Here is a 24709-nt window from a genome sequence, read left to right as displayed (position 1 = left end):
TGTCGGTCGATATGGTAATGTTGTATGCATAGTGCAGATGAGGAGGCAAATGCTGCATTTTTGTAATATGGGAAAGACCGTAAATACGAGCCGCCAACTTGAAAATACCGCTCATGTCAGCTTTCAGGTCATACTAGGCTACTTGAACTCTGGGTTTGGCAATAGACCGTGATTTCTCACACTTTCTGAATTCTGACCAACAACAAATAATAATAATAATAATAATTGATTACATTTATATAGCGCTTTTCTAAGTACTCAAAGCGCTTCACATATCGGGGTGGGGGGGCTCAACTCATCTGGGTGATGCATCTGTTGTCAAGTATAGGGAATGGCATAGCCTATTCATTGTAAAACCAATAAAATAAAGTGTTCTTCACAGAAGTCATTTTGTGATTACAGCTCTTTAAATGCCATGGCACACAACTTACTGGTTTTTTGGTCTGTGTTTGGTTTGCTGTAAAACATGAACTCAAATGTAGTGCTGGTTAATATTCCCATAAGACGTGAATGCAGCATAGCGCCCACCTTTGCAGGCCGGAAGGTGTGCACATTTTTTTTTTTTTTTTTAGCTATCGAGTGATTCATCACCTCAATAGACCATCTTCGGCTGTGTGTCAGACTCCTCAGCTACCGCGGCGCAGCATTAGCCACACCTCTGCAGAAAATCAACGTGGAAAATACAAGTGACATTTTCAGTGGACTCAGCAGGTAACGTTATGAATATATTTCTATGAGCTGATAGCGGGGCGGGTTTAGCTGCCGGCATTAGCATTTAACAGACCGGTGTGATGTTACGTGAACGTTGATGCTAAGCTAACGCTAGCCAGCTACTGCAGTTGTAAACAATAGCGTTAACTGATGGATAGTAGCTGGCTAGTCGGGTCTGTCTATATCGTGGAGTTACATGAGCTTCAACTACTGTTGCCGTTTAGACAAATTTACTTTGATTTTCAAGACTCCTCTAGCTTTAAAATTGGACTGAACTCTTGAAGCTATTGGCTTAATTACAATGGATTTGTGGACTTTAAACAGCGCGTCCCGTAGGTAAGTGACACTAAACACAAGCGGAGCACCGCTCCAGGAAGTAGCTGCCGCCGGTCACGTTGACAGCAGCTGGTTAACGTTACAGCACATGGTCGGCTGTCTGCTACAGCCTGCTGCTGCTGTTCAGCCCAGTTTGCCATTTAGCTGTAATCTGTCAACCCGGCCCGTACTGAACTGAGCTTCTCTGTGTGATTCTGTATCTGTATGTTCGGCTCTGTTGTGCGGAGAGCCAAACTCCGATCAGAAATCTGGCACTTTAATGTGGCCTTACCTATCGGCAAATGTAACTTACACACCTCGAAGAACTGGACTTTTTACGATTAGTTAGGGTCCAGGCTTCATTTCGGCATACACCCAATCCACGAAGCAGCACTTATTTTAATCAAATTTCAACTCTCATTACGGTTCGCCTGTTATTCCCACAATCTTCTCACTTTAAAACACACAGAGGAGGACAGTAGCAAGCAACGTGAACCAATTCTAAAAAAAAAAAAGTGAGATTTTCTTGAAAAAAAAGTGCTGCTGGGTTGATCATCTGTATGTCGAATTTACCAGAAGACCCTATGGATTCTTAAAATATCTTAAGTTTTGCAAGATATCTACCTTTGCTGGAAAAAATAGACTTTTGTGTGTCTTTCACTCTATAAGAGGGAACTTATGCATGTCACCTCTGTGATAATTAAAGAAAGATTGGATTCTGTTCTCAGGCTGACTTCCCCTCTCTCTCTTCTTGTTTCAGTGGGTGAGAGCTGGCAAGCAGAGTAGAGTCCATGCTAGTTGGATGTGACACAGCAGTTTATGGCCTCCTATGGAGCAACTGAGAACGACTTGAGCGCTGTAAGGTCTCCCGTCTCCCCCCCGAGGCCAGGTCTCTTAGTGCGGGCCGAGTCTGCAGTGTTTCATGCAGCCTCTAGCCGGCGTTTCGCCACCGGAACGGTCGAGAAGAAGAAAGAGCTGCGGCGGCGTCCCCGGCCCCGGTCTGCCTCTGCTAATACAGGTTCCCAGCTGTCCTCCCGGCACGCCGCCCAGCCCCGGTCTAAGTTCCAGCCCCGGCCTTGTCCGCAGCCTTATCCCGAGGCCTCCTCCCCTGTCCTCCGACACCCCTCGCCTCAGGCTAAGCCTCAGCCCCAGCCTTATTCCAGACTCTGCTCTGAGGCCTCGTCCCGGCCCTTTACCCAGCTGCAGCCCCGTTCCAATGTGAGTGTTTGTGTGAGTGTGAACCACTTTGCCTCAGGGAAAACCCCTCCAGTACGTGCCTGCCTGTCTGTGCCTCCCGCCAAGGCCTCTTCCCCAGCCTCCGTACCAAGAGCTAACAGCGGCCGGCGGACCTGGAGCGCGGGTGCTAGGCCTAGCCGCTGTCCTGCTAACCGTCACTCAGATGGTACCTGTGGTGGGAGTTATGGTCACTGTGGGTCGGGGCTTACCGAGAACTCTCAGTCTAACTGGAACAAGCTACGGTATAATTGTGTCTCCGCTCAGTCGGAGCTGACGTCTCAGAAGTCACCCTCGCTGAAGGTGCAGGCGCTGAGGGTGGGGCAGCCAGGAGGAGGGGGTCTTTTAGGGAAGAGAACCCTCCCACCTCAGGCTGGTATTTCCACGTCTGGTGCTTTCTCGACTGTTACTTCGTACCCTACCTGCCCCTCTCCACCCAAGACTCCCACCCCTACCCTCAGCCCTTCAGAAGCAGCCCCACCTTCTGCGGTCGCCATGCCCACCAACCAGTCCTCTCCCTGGGGAAGTGGGAAGATGCGGGCCGGCTCCAAGGCAGACGGTCCCACCCCCACCTCTCTCACTGCGCCCGCCAAGCCCGCAGCGGCTACTAAAGTGCCTTCCAGCCGGAGTCCCCAAGAGCAAGCCAGGAGCAGGGACTCAGCCAAACCTTTCTCCTCTAACGCTGGCTCCTCCTCCTCCCTTCTTAAGCAGAAAACAACAGCTCCGCATGTGGTCGAAGTACGGGAGAACAGGGACGGAAATGACAACGGCGCCACCCAGAGCCGATTCACCGCTGTGCCTCGCTCCGTTTCAAAGCAACGGGATGGGACTCGAAGCCAGGTACAACAAGTTGGTGGGATTCAAACCCCAGAGCGGGCGGCGGCAGCGGGTGTAGAGCAGGCCGGCTGCAGGCCGGTAGAGAACGGAGGGGGCAGTGCTGTGGGGAAGAGAGAGGAGGTGGAAGTGAAGAGGAAGCTGGGCAGCGGACAGCCAACGGCCGCCCCCGCCGAGGAGCCGGAGAGGGAGCGCCGGGTCAGATCTGACGTCCCGTCTACGGCCGCTGTGCGGAGACTGATGGAGGGCTCGCCGTCGCTCCAAACCTCTCAGCCTGAAAACCGTACTGTGACTAACGGACCTCGGGGTGCCGGTGTCGACGCGATGTTGGGATCGGAGCCTCCGGTGTCAGGTCGTCCTCCGGACCCGCCCGCCAGAGGACGAGCAGCTCTGCAGCAAACGAACAAGTCGACGGCGAGTATCGATGTTTCCCTGACTGTCGGCCGCAGCAGCAGTGGAGGCGCTGAAGACCAGGTAGTTAAAGGGCAACATTTTGCCAAACAAGGCATGTTAGGCCGGGATCACACTTAAAGCAGAGCTCCAGCCATTTCCACCTGGACTCTATTGTCCAATCTGTTTCCATACTGATCAATTCTGACCAAAATCCTGCCAGTGGCTTCACTATAGAGCTACTTAAAGCCTGTTTACTTGCTTGGCAGGGTGCGGCTCTCCAGTCCAGACCTACAGGCTCAACGGACGCTCCAATAATGAAACCCCAACAGACCCGCAGCTTGTCTTTCAACACAGTGACCGCTCGCTCAGTAATGGATCGTGGGTAAACAAGCACGTCATTTGTGATGAGCTGCGGCCAGCTTGGTGCTTTGAGAAGCCGCGGTGGTCACGTCACGTTTTTTCGTTTCAGTCTGTGGCTTCAATCAGGAAACTGAACATCTGACACAATAAACAGGTTACTTTATGATATATTCATTTAAAGGCACAGAGCTGACAAGACCCAGAGAAAAAAAAGATAGGCTAGGCTAAAATACGGCCTAAAAACGGAGCGAAAAAATCACTATAATATTCCTATAGTATTAGGGACTGTGTGTATGTAGGGACTTTGTGTCAATGCTAGTGAGTTTAAAGTGAGTGGGTGTCTTTACTGTGTAGGCCTATAGAGACACCCACAAGTCAAAATAGTAATTTCACACTTCACACACGCAGGAAATTACAAAAAATACTGAAGCGTAAAAGCAGCAGCAGTGGACAACATGGCTGCCCGTCGCTCTGACACACACGTCTGTACGGTGTCCCACAGTGGCACGTGCACAGTAGCCTAAAGTTTTTGTTACATTTTTGGGACAGACCGAGTGACTTATATTAAAAACTAAATTCACGCCTGCCTTCTGCCTTTACAGTTTTGATGCTGCTTTGGGTGTTGCTTCAGCACTTTGTTGTTTACTGTTAGTCAGCCGGCCGCCGCTCTGTCTGCGTTCAACAGGGTGGAACAAAATAAATATTGAACGTTGTCAGGTGGTAAATGGAGAATTAGATATACATGTCTCGATGGAGAGCAAGACATCCTTTGGCTGCTTTTGGGGTTGATTGTTGTAGCGTCTGTTGCCACACCCAGGCAGGCCAGACGAGACGCGAGTGACTCTTTACTGAAGCAACTGACGAGATTTCGGTCAGAATCGAACGGTATGATGGAAGATGATGGGGAAAGGGGTACCGGGTCAAAAATGGACAGAGTTCTGCTTTAATGCATTAAATGTGTTGTTTTCTGATGGATGTTCATTGATTTCAAATGTTACTGCTGCATCATGCTGTTTCAGATGCTGCATGTTTGGATTTATTCTACTGAAACGCTGATAATGTATGCGGAAACTTAACCGAATGTTGTTTTACCCCATGCTTTGCTCCATGACGTTTTCATGATGAAAACATTTTGTCAGTGAATCAAAGTTGGAATGAATATTTGTTATAATACTACAATTGATAACCTCGACTATATCACTTTCATCTCTTGCGTATTGTTTGCAGCAAAATAAATTCAGTATGGATTAAGTTTGATCACGGCCCTAGCAAAATAATGAATCATGCAGCGTTACAAATTCAATATGTGTTCACCAGTAATTACACATATTACCCTGATTACACTGGTGATTACATTACCTTACATCTGTTTCCTCCTCCTAGCAGCCTGACCCCTCCTTGTTTCCTCCTCCTAGCGGCCTGACCCCTCCTTGTTTCCTCCTCCTAGCGGCCTGACCCCTCCTTGTTTCCTCCTCCTAGCGGCCTGACCCCTCCTTGTTTCCTCCTCCTAGCGGCCTGACCCCTCCTTGTTTCCTCCTCCTAGCGGCCTGACCCCTCCTTGTTTCCTCCTCCTAGCAGCCTGACCCCTCCTTGTTTCCTCCTCCTAGCGGTCTGACCCCTCCTTGTTTCCTCCTCCTAGCGGTCTGACCCCTCCTTGTTTCCTCCTCCTACCGGCCTGACCCCTCCTTGTTTCCTCCTCCTAGCGGTCTGACCCCTCCTTGTTTCCTCCTCCTAGCAGTCTGACCTCTCCTTGTTTCCTCCTCTTAGCGGCCTGACCCCTCCTTGTTTCCTCCTAGCGGCCTGACCCCTCCTTGTTTCCTCCTCCTAGCGGTCTGACCCCTCCTTGTTTCCTCCTCCTAGCGGTCTGACCCCTCCTTGTTTCCTCCTAGCGGTCTGACCCCTCCTTGTTTCCTCCTAGCGGTCTGACCCCTCCTTGTTTCCTCCTCCTAGCGGTCTGACCCCTCCTTGTTTCCTCCTCCTAGCGGTCTGACCCCTCCTTGTTTTCTCCTCCTAGCCTGAAGCTACACTCCACTCCTCCTCGCCACTAGCGTCTCCTCTTTGCCTTATTGCCTCCGACCACCAGGGGGCGGCGTTGGGAGAGGAAACCTCGGAGACCAGCGACGCCTCCAGCCTTGACAACACAAGAGTGGAAATCAGAACAACTACAGAAGCAGAAATGAAAACAACAACAAGAGGGAGCGCTCAGACAGCAATGAGGGACAACAACACATCAGCAACAGCGAAAATCAGCCAATCAAAAGCAACGAGAGGAGGCGGTGCTGCAGCGCCGGTGAAGATTCAGTCAACAAGTACAACAGAAAGCAGTCAGTCGGCAGTAAGAAGCAGCCCGACGGCAAACAGCAAGTCTGTTGGCGACAACAACCAGGATCCAGACAGCCAATCACCATCCAGAAGAACCGGTCATCCAGCAGCCGGTGCCTCTCCGACTTCCTGTCCCCAGCCAGCCACGCCCGGTGCCGGTGCTAGTGCCACTCAGGAACAGCAGCCCACAGAGACGGACGCTGCCCAAGGTAACGAAAAGCAATATTTTACTTTGCTAGGCAACATTAGAAGATTTTCATTCCAAATACAGAGATCCTCCCGCTGGAAAAATGTGACACCGACTCCGACAAAATGAATGCTGAAATGAGCGTAATCAGGGAGGTAATGGAGGGTCAAAACCTGTCAAAAGTGTGGACACATGCATTTTTCTTTATTTTTACTATTTTCCACATTTTAGAATAATAGTAAAGACATCAAAACTATTTGGGGCAATGAGTTTGAGCGACTTGGCACTGGTAGCTAGCTGGCTAGATTAAATGTATAAAAAGTATAAAATGTAATGTAAATGTATAAAAAGAGTCACAGCTATTATTTCCTAGTGGTGTTTACTATTTAGTAGCAGTTGTAGTCCGGCACCTTGCACCGCTACTATTATGAAAATGTTTTGGACTGAAAATTGGTCTAATCAATTTTCCTGTTTCTGATTGGTTGATGTTGAAACCTTATCAGCAAAACTTGCTCTCTGATTAAGCTTGGCTAGGTTTCAAACCTCTACATTGTTTTCAGTGATTTGTCTGCATTTGTTGCCCCAAATTTGCCCTAAAATTTGTATCATCCCCTTAACGCTACGCTTCAATGGTGAAGTGTCTGAAAGTCAGCATCAGCATCACCTGAGCAACCAGTCAGAAAACTGAAGTTCTGCCCACGTATGACATATATGATGTTTTTCTGCTCTCAGACGTGACCTCCGGACCTGCAGGAGCCTCGGTAGGCTCTGTAACCAATCGGATCTCTGCCATCCACCTGACCAAGCAGGGACAGCCCGCCTCTTCGCCATCTTCGTCCTCCTCCCCCTCCTCTTCCTCACCCTCGCCCTCAAAGGAGCATTTAGCTGTAGAGACTCAGCTCTCTGGGTGAGTGCTGGCGAACTGCTTCTCAGTGCAGGGAGGCACCAGTTTTACTTTTTCACGTCCCGTAGTTCTGAGAGCTAAACCTCTGAGTCAGTGCATTGCTTTTAATGAACACTGTAGTCTGATCTTCAGACTGAATCCATCTGGTTCCACTCCTTCATCCAGCTGAGATTTCCTCCTCGTTAGTTGTTTTCTGTGTTGGGGGGGTTGATTTTCCCTGAACCAATCACTAGTGACCGACGTATCTGAACCGATCACTAGTGACCGACGTATCTGAACCGATCACTAGCGACCGACGTATCTGAACCGATCACTAGCGACCGACGTATCTGAACCGATCACTAGCGACCGACGTATCTGAACCGATCACTAGTGACCGATCACTAGCGACCGACGTATCTGAACCGATCACTAGTGACCGATCACTAGCGACCGACGTATCTGAACCGATCACTAGTGACCGATCACTAGCGACCGACGTATCTGAACCGATCACTAGTGACCGATCACTAGCGACCGACGTATCTGAACCGATCACTAGTGACCGATCACTAGCGACCGACGTATCTGAACCGATCACTAGTGACCGATCACTAGCGACCGACGTATCTGAACCGATCACTAGTGACTGACGTATCTGAACCGATCGTATCTGAACCAATCACTAGTGACTGACGTATCTGAACCGATCACTAGCGACTAGTGTCACATCCGGCCGCTCTGACATCACTTCAGTCACATGATGCTCCAATCAGCCTCTACAGGGTTAGCAGACATTTACCAACTGACTGAAGAATGTCGTCCATTTGGACAAATATATCGTCTTTGCAAAGACAATCTGTTTTTTCATTTCATTTCAACAAATCTATTCTGCCGAAAGGCCAATGACAAACCGTCGCACGAACGGTTCAGACTTTAGTCCCGCCCACAAAGGCTCTGATTGGCTCGATTGTTTCTCGGAGCGAGAACAAGCCGCTGACGAGGGAATCACCAGACTCTCTGAATCACTCCACTAAACCTGAAGACTGGAGGGACGAGACTCAGGAGTCTGGAACCAGGAGAGAGATATGATGCATTTTCCTTTTAAAACAGATCAAACAAAATGACAGAAGATTGTGTTTCGTTGTTTTGAAAACCTTTCAGGACTTCATGGCCAAACTGTTGTAAATGTGTTGTAAAATGTCACAAATGCATGAGTGATTTAATTTATTTCTCAATTCCTGTAATTAAGCTTTTGAGCTACAAGTCTGCAGTTTCAGCACCTTTCAGTGAGGGAATTTACAACTGTCTGGTAAATTGAATGTAACAAATGAACTCTGTGTGTGTGTGTGTGTGTGTGTGTGTGTGTGTGTGTGTGTGTGTGTGTTATCAGCCAGGAGTGTGTAGCCATGCAGGTGGATGGAGACGAGGAGGAGTTTCCTGATGAGCTGGAGAATGCCTGCAGTGACGATGGTAAGATATAACACACACACACACACACACACACAATCTTTATACATGCAAAATTCGTACACAAATCATATAAACAGACAATTCATGTATCCACACATAATTCATATATTCATAAAGCCTCCACATACACAATTCATATACAGACAAAATGTACACACACACGCATGCACACAAAATTCATGCACATACATCAAAAACAAAACACACAGTTCATATGCACACAAAAATCATACACAGGCATACAGTGCTCACACAAAATTCATATTATACACACACACAGACACACACACACACACACACACTTGCATATGATCTGCCTTCAGTCAGCTGTTTATTGGAGTGTTTTCATTTTTGTTTTCTTCTGTTTTCCTCAGATGGTTCAGACTGTTCCTCCATCACCGGCACTTCGTCTCTCCTGTCCGGGTGAGAGACACACACACACACACACACACACACACACACACACACAACCTGGTCTCCATAATGGCTGTACAGAGAGATTATGGGGTATTATCACATTATCACTTATTAAAAGGCTGTTATGGCCAATGGTTACCAAAGCATGTGTACTGTCTAGGACTGTGCAGATGTGAAAATTTAATAGTACGATTATCTTGACCAAAATTATCTCGACAATTATTAAAAAGATGGAAACTTTAAAAACAGTTCTGTTATATGCTTCAGTTGCTTAAAAATGAATTTATCATATCAGTTACAAGACATTTGACTAACAAAATAATAAAATGTTGGTTTAGCTTATAGAAACTGTAAGGAGAGTCAAAGGAAAGTCAAATGCATCTCAAATAAAGTTCAAGTTCAAAAGTGCATCCACTTTAACTCAGTCAGCAACATGAATAAAACAATTTACTATTCTCCTTTTGGGGAAAATAGAACATCAGTGATGGCAGACGATACATCGGTTATCGCGGTGTCATAACCATTAAATATACAGTATATTAAATATACAGTATATATAGTAACAGCGGTTATTTTCTCATCCTAGGACTGTCTGAATAATGTTCTCCAGTGTAGTGACTGTACATAAGAATAAAAAACAGGAGAAAACAAGAAAGACCGCTAACTAGCAGCCGTACATTCAGCAGCGGTTCAGTTCAATACACAATCCTGTGTTCACAGTTTGATATCAAGGTATTTTGAGCAAAATATGAGTAGAGACAATTATGACTGAAAAAAATCTAACTAAAAACTAAAACAAAACAAAAGTGCAAAAAAACATAAACAGGATGACTACAGGTTTCTGTAAGTTACATTTAAAACTTTTCAAGATGTTTTTAATGCCAGTTCAGAAAAAAATGTACATCCCCAAACAAGCTTTAAGAGTGAAAAAAGTAAAGTTTACATCTGAGCAACCAGCGTCTCCGTAGAAGAGCAAAGAGAAGCAGTTCTGCTTTTCAGACAGATTCAACACTCAGACGCAGCTTTTAAAGGACGCGATACACAACAAACAATAAATCGATCAGCGATTTTTTTTCGTGAACGTCCCTACTTCCAACACTCCAGCATGTTGCGGCACTGGCATTCATATTCAGAAGAAAAACCAAACAAGCTCCCTGATGAAGGCCACTGCTGAAACACGCTGGAGTGTTTTAAATGTCTCTGGATGGAGTTTGTCCCGCCGCTCTTCTTACCCCGTGTGTGTGTGACCAGAAGATCGGCACCAAAATCATCTCTGTCTCCGGTAGAGAGCCCCGTCCACACGGTACAGGGTGTGTGGACATGTCCTTGCTGATTTTTTTATTTTTCTTATTTTTGCCTTTCGTCATTTAAAATAGAGCCTAGTTGATCAAACGGGGGAAACCACACGCAGGGACAGCCGTTGATTTCAAATGTGTCGAGAGCCCCAAAACACAGCCGACGCTGCCCAGTCTGTTCTGGTTTCGTCCCATTTTAGCTATTTTGTGCTGCTTCCTCGGTCCGGCACCTCCGCCCGACACTTGACCCATCGCTGTTTTTCTCGACTGCGAGGATCTGTGCTACAACTCTAAAATGTAAAATATAAAAACGCCCCCTTTTCCTCGCTCATTTCTCCACATAGCTGCTCTCCCAAAACAGCACAAGGTATAGATCCATCAGGTAAATCTCTCTCTTGCTCTCTCTCTCTCTTTCTAGTCTTCTCTGTATCTCTCTCTCTCTCTCTCTCTCTCTCTCTCTCTCTCTCTCTCTCTCTCTCTGAAGTGAACTGCAGCTGTAGTATTGTTGAGCGGGGCTGAAAGCAGCAGAGCGTGGTGGAAAGGTCTGCTGCTTTGTCTGCCATATTGTTTCAGCGCAGCGACGGCCTCGATTCTCTGCTAAAACAGCCTGGATAGGGACCGCTATTGTTCCCCCCCCCCCCCCCCCCTAGCTCCCAACCAGCTGATTTGGTGACATGTGTTTAACTAGGTGCACACACACACACACACACACACACACACACCCCACCCCTTCCTGAATGCTATAGCTCCTGTATGTATAGCATAGTTCAGCGCTCATGTGATAGTGTACCTGTCGGTGCCGGAGGGATTTTATTGAAGAAAACAGCGGCCAGAAGAGAGTAACTCCATCCCTCTGTCTGTTCGTTCATCTATCCATCCATCTTCCCATCCTATATGACTGTCATGTGAGTTTTTTTTTTTTTTATTTTATTTTTTTGCTTTTTCTTTGTGTTCGTCTGACGGGGTTTTTATGATCAAATCGGGATTCCCGGAAAGTTTGAACCTCCAGCCTCCTGTTTGTGTCTTCTCTTAAGACAAAAGTGAAAACTGTTTTGTATAAACTTACTTACTGGATTTAACTTTTGATTGAACTGGTCTTGCTTTAGTGCTGGTGTTAATTTGTTTGTTGGGTTGAGTCGTCCTGGGACAGAATAGCTGTTTTTGTGAACAGTCATCAGAGGTTTTGAATTTCAGGTCGATGGATTTTTCCAAAACTGCACACCTCACATTTAGAAACAACCCGCTTCATGTTAAAGCCTCTTTCAGGTTGTGGAAAATGACTTTTGTCTCTACTCTCACTGTCGAAATGCACTTTTCTCTTTGTGAGATGTTTCTAAACGAGTCAACAACTAAGCACCTCTTTTTTTTTTTAAGTATCGGTCATATACTGCCACTACTCTGGTTTGGTTTGGTTTTGTTTGTGATTACAGTTCCTAATCTTCCTATCACCTCCAATCAGATTCAGAAAAAGCTTTATTGGCAGGAATCAAGTAGTATTGAGTGTTGCCAAAGCATATTGCAGTAGTACAGGATCAAATAAGGTACAATATAGATGAATTATAGGACGTATATCAATTAAAATATAGGAATTCCTAATTATAGGAACTCTATTTTAAAATTGTTCATATTGACCAATCACGATCTCCCTTTGATGTGAAGTAGACTGTATTATAGTGAGATGGTGTGGATGTCCACTAATCAATTTCTGTGTGTGTGTGTGTGTGTGTGTGTCAGTATCGAGGAGCCCATGGAGGATGAGCGAGAGGAGAGACCGGCGCTGGTTCCCAGTTTGTTCCCGCTCTTCCCCTCGACGCTTTACTTCAGCACCGCCAGCGAGAGAGGTGAGCACACACACACACACACACACACACACACACACAGCTGTCGTATGGAAACGCGCATCACTCATATTTCGTCTCTCGCCACTTACCTCCCTCCACCTGTGTGTGTGTGTGTGTGTGTGTGTGTGTGTGTGTGTGTGTGTGTGTGTATGTGTGTGTGTTGTGTCATGTTTCATCTGTGTTGGTCAGATTCGTTCATCCCCGAGTTGAACGAATCCTCTCATCGAATCCCCCCCTCCCCCCGATGATGTCATACGCTCGCATCACCAGTCCCCACTTCCCACTGTGTGTGTGTCAAGATGGCGGATCGTCAAAATGTTTGATATTGTAAAATGCTGATATTGTTGTTTGATTAATTCTGCAGCTAAAACTGAAGAGAGAATCATGATACAGTTCAACATGGAGATTTTAAATGTAATAGTCTGTACAAAAAAGACTTTTCCAGTGTTTCCTACAGGGCTGAACGATTAATCGAAATTTTATCGAAATCACAATACAGCCTACTGCAATTTTCAAATCGCAGGAGGCGCAATATTTGTTAAAGGGGAAATGTGTGTCAAAATACCATTTTAAATTAAATATTGTGGTGCTGCAGAGATATACCTGGACTACACATCATATTCTACAGACTTAAGAAAACATCTTTGTTTGGTACAGATCCCCGCAAAAATCACACCATAATCATTTTAATACGTTTTTCAATGAAAATGAGAATAATGATATAAAAATGATCATTCCCTCTAATATCGCGAATCATATCGCAATTGCAATATCAGTCAAAATAATCGCAATTAGATGTTTTTTCAAAATCGTTCAGCCCTAGTCTCCTGCAGCACAGCAGGCAGCAACACTGTCGTTAAAATGATCAGCTCGGTTATTTCACTAGATATTTTCTGTCACGATTATTATGTTTTCGAAGGTAAATCATGACATCTTGACTGTTTCCAGCAGTATTCTGTGGTTATTAATGGTGGAAACGTGTGTTTATACAATATATATATAAGTTGTTGTTGTTGTTGTTGTTGTTCTCCAGTGGAGATGCTGCCTCCAGAGCAGAGACGGCTGCTGAAGTGGAAGATGAGCACCGTCACTCCCAACGTCGTCAAACACACCGTCGCCCGCTCGCACTTCAAAGTCACCAAGAGTGAGTCACCGCTAGAGTGTGTGTGTGTGTGAGAGTGTGTGTGTGTGAGAGAGAGAGACGGAGAGAGAGAGAGAGAGAGAGAGACCAAGCACCAAAGGCTTTTTATACTCTGTATTGTCGTCAAATAATATTTACATACCATTTACTGGTTGTTTTTTTTAAAGAAGGAAAATAAGGGAGGGGTGGGTATGGCTATGCCTGCTTGTATATGTACATATACACAGAAATATATGCATCCATACATCCATACACACAAATATATAGTGTATATACGTACATTCAAAAAAAATTGTGCACCCTTAGTGTAGCTAAGCCCACCTTGCACTTATCATCTCATTCACAAAGAAGACAAAAGACAAGAGAAACAGTCAAGTTTCATTCCACTGCCATACTGTTCAGTTGAGAAACACACTGCACCGGCTCTCTGCACTCTGCACCAGGACTTCCTGTCTGCACCAGGACTTCCTGTCTGCACCAGGACTTCCTCTCTGCACCCACATGCTGGTGAAATGTGTGTGAAGAGACTAGATCAGTAAGAGTCACTGACCTTCTGAGACGCCAACATTTGAATTTCCAGTCTTCGGTCTTGGCCTGTTCTCAGACTTTGCCCCTGCTGACTACATGTCATTTGAATTCTGTTGCACTTCATGATAAATTTCAAACTTGATCAATTAAGTGATCATTCATATAAGTGACTGAGCAAGTTTTAAATTCAAACTCTGTGTCTGCTCTTGTCTCCTCAATCAGTATTTCACTCAGTAACGATTATACACACAAAAAAACATTGAAAACAGCTTGGGTGAAAGTTTGGACACACCACATTTTTCTTTATTTTTACTCTTTTCCACATTTTAGAATAACAGTAAAGACTCAAAACTATGAAATAACACAAATGGAATTATGCAGCGACCAAAAAAGTGTTAAACAAATCAAAACTATCTTTATATTTTAGATTCTTTGCCTTGATGGAAAGACAAAGGCTTTGGAAAGAAATTCATACACAGGATCAACTTCACTATTTATATTTGTCTAAGAAACTCATTTCAAGCATTTAAGCAGAAGCCTTTAGATCAAAATGCTTTAAGAGAATGAAACACAACATTCAGAATATTAATTATTTAGGACAGACAAAATGATTCTGGACAGGTAATGTTGTTTTTTAGTTGACCGTCCCTTGACAGGTGAGCCAGAGAGTTCATCTCAGACTCTTGGTATGACGACACATCGTGGTTTTAAACATGCAACTAGACGCTGCTGTAATGAGGTTTGTCCCTCTGTGGCTGCTGTAGGAAGCCATGACTGGCTGGGCTGCTGGGGACACCACATGAAGTCTCCCGGCTTCAAGGCCATCAGAGAGTACCAGAAGGTGAGGAGCTCGCATCATGTGACCTGTCACCTGTCATCAGCTTGTCATCTTGAATCTTTTCTTTCTTGAATCGTTCGTTTTGAGATTAGATATTTATTCTGTAGTCTAGTCTTGTTTATTTATATCGCCCTTCATCACATACATGTCATATGCCATGCTACATCATACATACTACATATATACAACCTATACTAGGTCATGTACATACTTCATATACATCATTTTACTACATTATATACATCGTATTCACCTGACCTGCATGTGTGGGACTGTTTTTGTTTTGTTTTTATCACTTCTGTTTTCACTGTGTAAATAAACTCGGGCAAAGCTAAGACGACATACACAGATATTGGTTAGAGAGACTGTCCCGTAACCAAAAGTTCTCAGGTTCGTCACGTGTCCCGTCTGAGCGTCCGGTCTGAGCGTCCCGTCCGAGCGTCCCGTCCGAGCGTCCCGTCCGAGCGTCCCTTACCTACTTATTCGTTGTAGAGCGCCAGGAAGTAGGGAATGATATGTTCATTTTAAATAAAACTAACAAAATAACAGAATTTATCAATGAAGTCTTGAAATACCTCGGCCGGACACAGCTACTTGCTGGATTTGGTGTAAAACAATGTACCATCACTAAGTTCATGTGTGTTAAAAAGTGTACAGAAGATGATCAAGAGCAACCAGAAATGTACAGAAATCTTCAATCATGGCGTCTTGACGTCTTCAAACAAATCAGACGTGTGAACACTCGTTTTGAGTCGTCGGGTTGTTCAGACTCTTATTTCCATATGATGTGAAACAGCGTTACGCTTCACATGGCCGTCTCTTGTCTGTGTTCCTCCTCCTCCAGCTGAACCACTTCCCCGGCTCGTTCCAGATCGGCAGGAAGGACCGGCTGTGGAGGAACCTGTCCAAGATGCAGGCTCGCTTCGGCAAACGGGAGTTCAGCTTCTTCCCCCGCTCCTTCATCCTGCCTCAGGACATCAAGCCGCTCCGCAAGGCCTGGGAGGACGGAGGCTCCAGGCAGAAGTGGATCATCAAACCTGTAAGTTCCTCCAGCAGAAAATCAATAATCACTTTACATTAAACTAAGAGGCAAAGCTGTGAAGGTAAATCAGTCCCCAGACTTGAGAGGAAAAAAGTAGCACGTCCAAAAATAAAAGTAGTATGGCAGAGTATTCACTTTTCATGTGAATTTATTGGCGCACACACAATAATGTTGACGCGTTTCGGCCTCTACAGTCTTCATCTGTATATGTGTTGTGTGTGTGCCAATAAATTCAAGTGAAAAGTGAGCACTCTGCCATACTACTTTTATTTTTGTTTGTGCTACTTTCCTCTAAAATATGTAGAATAGATCTGAACTTGTGTTTTGGAGTTTGTAGCTGCAGAAAATATCTGTAAGTGCTGAATTAAAGATATTGACAAATCACTGTGTAACAGCAAGTCAGCTGCCAAGCTAGTGCTTTCATATCCTGTAGTGTGATTCGGACCCTCGACCTAGCTGTGTGAAAGATCTTTCAGCACTTTCTGAAGAACCCAGTGTTTGTTTAAGACATTTTAAAGGGGCAATAAGTATATATTATATTGCCCCGTAGAACAAAATGAGCATAATATATTGATCGACTACGAGCGAGCGACCGGCAGTGCAACACATCTCGTTCACATTTTGACACGGACGACTCGCAAATACTGTCAAAGGTTGAGTTGTGCAGATTCAGTACATTGCGATTTTCGAATTATATTTGAGAAGCTGGAATCACTAGTTGGATTTTTAAAAAATGCATTCAAATGCAAAACGTCTCATGTTTGCGAATGTAATTACTTACTCAAAAGCCATTATGCTCAGCTACCCAAGTTTGGCTTAAATAGCAGTAAAAAAAAACCAAAATAGAGTCTTCCAAAGTTAGTCGTTAGTGTCATCTATTCTTTTAATGAGTCATCAAGATCATGACACGTCTGGTTTGTTCATTTAGCCAATCAGGTACATTCTTAAGTTTAATAAAGACTGATGTGTTTGAGGACGAGCGTATTTACTCTCATCCATTCATTCATTCATTCATTCATTCTCTTCCTCCTCAGCCTGCCTCCGCCAGAGGAATCGGTATCCAGGTCATCCACAAATGGAGCCAGATGCCCCGCAAGAGACCGCTGCTGGTCCAGAAGTAAGTAGCCCAGAACAGACCGCTGCTGGTCCAGAAGTAAGTAGCCCAGAACAGACCGCTGCTGGTCCAGAAGTAAGTAGCCCAGAACAGACCGCTGCTGGTCCAGAAGTAAGTAGCCCAGAACAGACCGCTGCTGGTCCAGAAGTAAGTAGCCCAAATTAGACTGCTGCTGGTCCAGAAGTAAGTAGCCCAAATCAGACCGCTGCTGGTCCAGAAGTAAGTAGCCCAGAACAGACCGCTGCTGGTCCAGAAGTAAGTAGCCCAAATTAGACCGCTGCTGGTCCAGAAGTAAGTAGCCCAAATTAGACCGCTGCTGGTCCAGAAGTAAGTAGCCCAAATCAGACCGCTGCTGGTCCAGAAGTAAGTAGCCCAGAACAGACCGCTGCTGGTCCAGAAGTAAGTAGCCCAAATTAGACCGCTGCTGGTCCAGAAGTAAGTAGCCCAAATTAGACCGCTGCTGGTCCAGAAGTAAGTAGCCCAAATCAGACCGCTGCTGGTCCAGAAGTAAGTAGCCCAAAACAGACCGCTGCTGGTCCAGAAGTAAGTAGCCCAAATCAGACCGCTGCTGGTCCAGAAGTAAGTAGCCCAGAACAGGCCGCTGCTGGTCCAGAAGTAAGTAGCCCAAATCAGACCGCTGCTGGTCCAGAAGTAAGTAGCCCAAATCAGACCGCTGCTGGTCCAGAAGTAAGTAGCCCAGAACAGACCACTGCTGGTCCAGAAGTAAGTAGCCCAAAACAGACCGCTGCTGGTCCAGAAGTAAGTAGCCCAGAACAGACCGCTGCTGGTCCACAAGTAGCCCAAAAGGAATGAAAGAATGAAAGACCAGATATCAATAAAAAGGGATTCAGATCATAATTTCTGCTCATTATTGTTTTTGAAAATTGACTTAATCTTGAAGAAGCTCTTCTAGAGTTATTTATAAAAAGGAAGCCAGACAGACGCAGTCTGAAGCCTGAGTCTCAGGACTGTTGCTCATCAATAAAAGCGAACTGAAACAAACTGCAGCAGCAGGGTTCCTACCATAAACCTTCAGCTGGTCTCTTCTCGCACTTCTTTTTAATCTTACTTAAAGAAATTGTACATTTTTTAAGTCCTTCTCACCTCATGTTTTTTTATCATTTTAATCTGTGCACAAAATCTTTGCTATTAATTCATGTACACTCAGATCCAGATCCAGAAATGAATGACAGCTTTGGATCGTGGGTCGTCACTTTTCTGCGATCTCTGTCTCTGCTTTGTGTTGTGAATGTAAATTAGATTTATAGGTTTACAAGCCATGACCTTTTTTCAGGCTGGGCTTTATTTAAATGCTGGTTCTAAAATTATACCAAAAAATGTGTATAATTTTTCAATACCCAACACTATATTATTCTTAACACTGTAGATCGCCAAGCCATGATATTATGTTAAGACATAATTCTTGTCTTTCTCAGGTATCTTCACAAGCCCTACCTCATCGGCGGGAATAAGTTCGACCTGCGGATCTACGTTTACGTGACGTCGTACGACCCGCTGCGAGTTTACATCTTCTCTGACGGACTGGTCCGCTTCGCCAGCTGCAAGTCAGTCCCGCCGCTTCCCTCACGATGACTGAGCTGTCCAAACACTTCAGATTAGATGAAGTTTTAATGATCCCCCAAGAAGAAATATATAATGAAAGAAAGAAAATATAGGCTATAAATAAGAATGTGGCACATGGTGGAAAATAACTCTACCAGAGAATTCTTACTCGTCTTAATTTTATTAGTCTTTTTTTTTACTTTTATCACTTAATCTAGATTTAAGTGATTTCATTTTTCTCCTCTCTTCACTCCTGCAGGTATTCGTCTTCCATGAAGAGTCTGAGTAACAAGTTCATGCACCTGACCAACTACAGCGTCAACAAGAAGAACTCCGAGTACCAGAGCAACAGCGACGACAAAGCCTGCCAGGGACACAAATGGTAAGAGAGGGAGGGAGGGAGGGAGGGAGGAGGGCTGGATGTTTGAAGAGATGGAAGGAGGGAGAGAGGGGGAGGAAGGATGAAAGGAGCGAAGGTGAGAGAAGACGAAGGAAGGTTGGATGGATGGATGGATGGATGGATGGATGGATAGATGGATGGGTGTGACAGGAAGGAACAAGGGAGAGTGGAAGGAAGAACGGTGGGATGGTTGAAGGGAGGGAAGGATTGAAGGAGAGAGGAAGGAAAAAAGAGAGGAAGGATGGAAGGAACAGAGGTTGGATGGGTGGTTCTTTGGCTCCGCCCACTGAGGTTAAGTCAACCGATGAGATTATTTCTGCCTCCCAGACATGTTTGTAAAACTAAAACAATATGTATAGTCTGCTGTCTGTTATATGTATTGTTATATGTTTTATTATTGACAGTGTCCACAGACAGCATTATTTATAGTGTGTGTGTGTGTGTGTGTGTGTGTGTGTGTGTGTGTGTGTGTGCAGGGCTCTGAAGGCCTTGTGGCAGTACCTGGGCTCTAAGGGAATCAACACCACTCTGCTCTGGGAGAAGATTAAAGACATTGTCATCAAAACCATCATCGCGTGAGTTTCTGCTTCACCGTTCATTCATTTATTTATTTTATTGATTTATTTATTTATTTGAGTGTATCCAGAGCCGGCGATAGTTTGGTCGTCATGGTTTTCATAATTAAATTACTCAAAAACTGTTTAGATTGAGACATTGTAGACAGCTCATGAATCGTTATACATTTTTTTAATCACAAAACAAATTAGCTTAATCAATTACATAATCAGGTTTGAGTGTCCCAGTACATTTATTCACTGATTACAAGATAAACAGGTAATTAGTAATTAAACAAAATTAATTAGGTAATTTCCAGGAAATTAAAAAATTATAGAATTTGAAGAGAAAACGTATTTACTCCTGAGATGTATATGACTACACAGTTAATGTAGTTGTAGACACTTTCATTTCAAATATTGTCATGTTAGTTACTTTAGTTGATTTTTTTTTTACTAGTTTTTCTTTTACTTGTTTTTTAATTTAAAGCTGCTCTAGTCAAGATATATGACTGTAAAATATTAAAGCTGCTCTAGTCCAGATGCAGGTATTCAGTAATCTTAGCAACAAAAAAAAATAATAATTGTAATTTCTGAGACTTTGAAAAGTTGTAGAATTAAGCAGAAGAGATGTAGTTTACTGACCTCACCACACAGGATTTGTGGGAAGTGAAGTCTTCAAAATTCAAACATTTACCATTTAAAGTCGCCTAGAGCAGCAGGGCTCTTGTATAAAACCACCGACCACACCAACAACATGTGGGAGGTCCAGGTGTGTGAGGTGAGCAGGTGAGTGTGTGGGAGGTCCAGGTGTGTGAGGTGAGCAGGTGACTGAGTGGAGGTGCAGGTGTGAACCCCTCTGCTGTCGTCAGGTCCGACCCGTACGTCAACAGCCTGCTGAAGATGAACCTCCGCTCCGCCTACAGCTGCCACGAGCTGTTCGGCTTCGACATCATGCTGGACGAGAACCTCAAACCCTGGGTGCTGGAGGTCAACATATCGCCCAGGTAACGCACACACACACACACATAACGCACACACACACACACATAACACACACACACACACACACGTCCCTCCATCACAGTACACCGGACATTCGTCATGGTGGCTTCTGTCTGTCTAGACACATTCCAGAACAATCCATGATAAAAACTTCATATTACACCACAGGTTCCCTCTGTAGAGCAGATGATCTGATCAGATTTTGATGCATCTTGCTGCATAAATTTGCATATTAATGAGGAACACTGATTTTCTTGAAACTACTGAAACTCCTTCATGCTTTAAGATGAAGTTCATATTAATACCGCCCATGTGTTATGTGAAGATAAGTATGTTGACATGAAATTTTTGCTAAGTAATGCATTAATGAGCTTAATTAATGCCTCATTAGCTGCCTATGTTTAATAAAGCACGGCGGGACATTAGGCAGCTCCAGTTCCTCTTGTTTAAAACCAGACCCTGTTGTCTCTGGTCCAGCCTCCACTCCAACACGGCGCTGGACGTTTCCATTAAAGGTCAGATGATCAGAGACCTGCTGAACCTCGCCGGGTTTCTTCTTCCCCAGAGAGAGGAAGTGGCGGCCGGCTCCTCCAGCAGCACCTCCAGCTCCTCCAGCAGGTAGGGAGGAGGCTCCGGCCCTCCGGGGCTAACGGCTCGGATCAGATCCACTGCTGCCGCATCTGAAACACAGCGGCCTGTTGTATATTTTAGCCATATAAAGGAAGGGTTTCAAACATTTTGTCCCATCAGAATTTTGTTAGAATTTGATTTTTTGTACAAAAAGTCTGTCTGATTTGAGGCTGTGGGAGGGATTAAAACTCAAAAATACAGTGTAAAATGTTGTGTTTGACTTTGGGATTGGCACTGAAGACCAAACCTCTCTACTAGAGTAAAGTTTATTATACTGCCTCTGTGTGTGTGTGTGTGTGTGTGTGTGTGTGTGTGTAGTCTGTGTGGAGGGCACAGAGAGCGGACCAGACCGGACCTGTCTACTGATGAGAAGGTCAAACGGGCCTTTTACCTCACACAGCGCTTCGCGGACCAGGTACACACACACACACACACACACACACACACACACACACTCTGCTGACAAGGCAGGGGAAAGTGAATTAGAAACACTCTTACTACTAATAATAATAACATAAATACTAATAGTATTACTTATAATATTGATAATACTGCTACTAATGTTACTACTACTACTACTACTGCTACTACTAGTACTAATAATAGTGATGCTATTGCTAATAATACTACCACTAATTGTAATATTACTGCCACTACACCTACAGACAGCAGCAGTAACGCTCCGTGTCTCCCTCAGGACTTCTTCTCGTCAGTGCTGGACGTCCTGACCCCGGAGGACGTGCGCGTGCTGGCGGAGAGCGAGGGCGAGTTGAGTCGCAGAGGAGAGTTCGAGCGAGTTTTCCCGTCGCCGTCGTCCTCGCGCTACCTCCGCTTCTTCGAGTGTCCGAGGTACCTCAACATCCTGCTGGACCAGTGGGAGCAGAGACACTGGAGCAGCAGGACCAAAGGTGAGTGTGTGTGTGTGTGTGTGTGTGTGTGTGTGTGTGTGTGTGTGTGTGTGTGTGTGTGTGTGTGTGTGAACAATTAATGTCTATCTCCAGTATGCCAGTTGCCACATGAAATCTAGTCTACTCTAGTCTTTAGTGTTTATTTATATAGTCCTTTATCACAAGCATGTCTCAAAGGGCTTTACATAGCATCATATACAGTACATGTCATATACATAAATCCGTAAATCCTCTAATAGTGGCCTGTAGTCAGTTAAAAGCCGGGTCTCCGATAATGTCCGGGGCCGTGGTCGACACAAACAAATAAAGGCCGGCCTCAAATACAGGCCGGGGGAAAAAACAAAGGAAACAAGACTAGGTCAAAACCAGTACATGGCTGGACCGTGTCCGTCTCCTCTCTCCGCCGCTGTCCTCTCCACCGCGCCCACGGCCCGCATTGATCCTCCCGATCCGAGCCCCGGACCCCCGCCGAAGTCTCGGCCGGATCACCGGGAACACATCGGCGCCCAGGTTCAGTTAGCTTCGGTTAGGTTCGGTTAGCTTCGGTTAGCTTCGGTTAGCTTCGGTTAGGTTCGGTTAGGTTCAGTTAGCTTCGGTTAGGTTCGGTTAGCTTCGGTTAGCTTCGGTTAGCTTCAGTTAGCTTCAGTTAGCTTCAGCTCACATGCAAACAACGGTGGAACCCGGTAAACTCCTGGTGCCTGTTTGTAACTGTAGTTTGTAGTAACGTACAAGTGCCACAAGACGGCTCGGCCGGCGGAAGTCTCCGGAGCGTGCCGTCGTCGATTACCGTAATTATCGTAATGCATTGCGGTAACAAAAAAACGTCTACCTAACGAACCCCAACAGAAGCAGATCAGAAAACAAGGAGGCTTCGTACTAAAATATGAGCAAATATACTTATCAAACAGAGGGAATTAGAAATAAAGGCCTGTCTCTAATATAAGCCTGCTTCCAATAAAGGCCTGGTACCCTCTGCAGTTGAGGTAAATAAAGGCCCGGGCCAATATTAGAGGATTTACGGTATATACATACTACATATACACATCATATACATCCTATACTATGTCATGTAGGTTACATACTTCAGATACATCATATACTACGTCATATACATAATTTTACTAGATTGCATACATATACCATACCATGAGTGTGTGTGTGTGTGTGTTTTCTGAGGTGGGTTTGTGTGTATTTGACGATGTAAATCAGGGTAGATTAAATGAAACTGTTCTGATCTTCATGGGGAAACTTGGCAGCAGAGAGTAAGATGTAGAGAAGAACATGGAGAGCAGTGAAGAAGGTGAAATATGTTAATGAGCCTTCTGTGTTGTGTGCAGGCATCAGTCTGCTGAGGCCGCTCTGCCAGAGAGGAGTCCACCTGGGAACCAGCGACCCGGCTCACATGGTGAGGAACCAGGAGGGGTGGGATCAGATTCATCAGTCAGGCACATTTATAATCAATCAATCAATCAATAATAAGTCAGTGACTCATCAATGTTACATTAACTCTAACATGCAGAAAAGGTACTGGAATGGCTAATTTAAAAAAAGAAACAGCACAACCTTTTAATTGTTTGTCTCTCTCTCTCTGTGTGTGTGTGTGTGTGTGTGTGTGTGTGTGTGTGTGTGTGTGTAGTGGTCCAAGTGTAGCTATATCTCCAGGTTTGAACCCCAGAGACAAGACCTACTCAGCCCATCCAGATCCAGGTACACACACACACACACACACACACACACACTGGACTTGTCTTATCTGGGTTTCCATGTCCTTATATAAATAAGTGCATACCAGACAGGGAGTGACAAGTCCAGGGATTTGATAAATTCTCTGGGGAATTCGGGGGAATATCAGGGAATTTTACAGATGTTTTCCAGCCCAACGGGAAAAACATCGTCAACAAACCAGGGAGGAAGAGCAGTGTTAGGTCATGGAAGCACATTTATCTCAGTGAAAACCCTGTTATCTGCATAAATTGTGTTTATTTTTCCTTCTCTTGTCTCTGTGTGTGAATGTTCCTGTGACAGTGGAACAGTCACATCAGAACAACGTGCAAGAAAAGAAATGTAATAAGAGCGGAGGAGAGAGATGAGGATTTGTTTTCATCCCATGTGCAGAATACCTGAACCGATTCTCTCGTGTTGTCTCTGCAGTGTGGTGGTCAGCCTCCGGCGCCGGTCCCGGTCCCGGTCCCGGTCCCGGTCCCTCCCCGATGACGACGACGACGGTTCGGACGTTGAGATCAAATCCGTTTCCTGCAGCAAGCCCGCCGTCAGCCTGCCCGCTTCCCCGAGTCCTGGATCCAGCACCGCCACCAGTCCCTGTCCCAGCCCGAGCCCCGGCCTCGCCCACAGCCTCCCGCCGGGACAGTTCTTCCCGCTCTGAGACTCGGTTTGTTACAATACGGTTCAGGACCCAGAACGGACCCAGGCTTAACCCGAGCCTCATCCAAAGCCTCCCTCCTAGTGGCTTTGCACGTCAAAGTGCTCTGAAACTACGGATCTGAACCAGAAACCACCCAAAACCTTTAGCCTGAGCCTAGTCTGACACACTAGAAAGGCCAGTTGGACTTTGGGGGTTTAGGTGAAGGCCAACAAGCCATCAGCTGAAGGGGGGAAATGTAATTATAACCATATTTCATAGCGTGATTTTGAAAATCTAACACTTGTTTGTCCAGAAAGTGGGTCTTGGAACAGCTGTGGAGGTTTTGAATGGCGAGGAACA

The 24709-nt window shown here is 45.2% G+C and overlaps 1 protein-coding gene across 1 annotated transcript; it reads left to right on the top strand.

The window, feature by feature from the left end:
- The first annotated feature begins 6249 nt into the window (after window positions 1–6249).
- On the top strand, window positions 6250–24370 carry ttll4 (tubulin tyrosine ligase-like family, member 4). Its single transcript, XM_078286146.1, has 19 exons — window positions 6250–6377; window positions 7088–7262; window positions 8632–8711; window positions 9086–9134; window positions 12158–12264; window positions 13298–13408; window positions 14698–14774; window positions 15616–15810; window positions 16848–16930; window positions 18364–18492; window positions 18750–18872; window positions 19367–19465; window positions 20317–20451; window positions 20927–21067; window positions 21398–21494; window positions 21777–21987; window positions 23325–23392; window positions 23624–23694; window positions 24139–24370. The coding sequence occupies exons 3-19, from the start codon at window positions 8648–8650 to the stop codon at window positions 24368–24370; spliced, it is 1992 nt and encodes a 663-aa protein (XP_078142272.1). The 5' UTR covers window positions 6250–6377; window positions 7088–7262; window positions 8632–8647.
- The last annotated feature ends 339 nt before the right edge of the window (window positions 24371–24709 follow it).

This window comes from Centroberyx gerrardi, chromosome 10 (assembly GCF_048128805.1).
Source record: "Centroberyx gerrardi isolate f3 chromosome 10, fCenGer3.hap1.cur.20231027, whole genome shotgun sequence".
In the NCBI taxonomy this organism is placed as follows: Eukaryota; Metazoa; Chordata; class Actinopteri; order Beryciformes; family Berycidae; genus Centroberyx; species Centroberyx gerrardi.
The sequence above is the reverse complement of the archived record's forward strand: the minus strand, read 5'-3'. Positions and strand labels throughout refer to the sequence as shown.

Bases quoted from the DNA above. Each gene is read 5' to 3' on its own strand.
- ttll4 (XM_078286146.1), top strand. From the start codon at position 8,648: ATGCAGGTGGATGGAGACGAGGAGGAGTTTCCTGATGAGCTGGAGAAT. The intron at 13,409-14,697 runs GTGAGTCACCGC...TGGCTGCTGTAG, and splicing joins GCACTTCAAAGTCACCAAGA to GAAGCCATGACTGGCTGGGC. The intron at 21,988-23,324 runs GTGAGTGTGTGT...TGTTGTGTGCAG, and splicing joins CTGGAGCAGCAGGACCAAAG to GCATCAGTCTGCTGAGGCCG.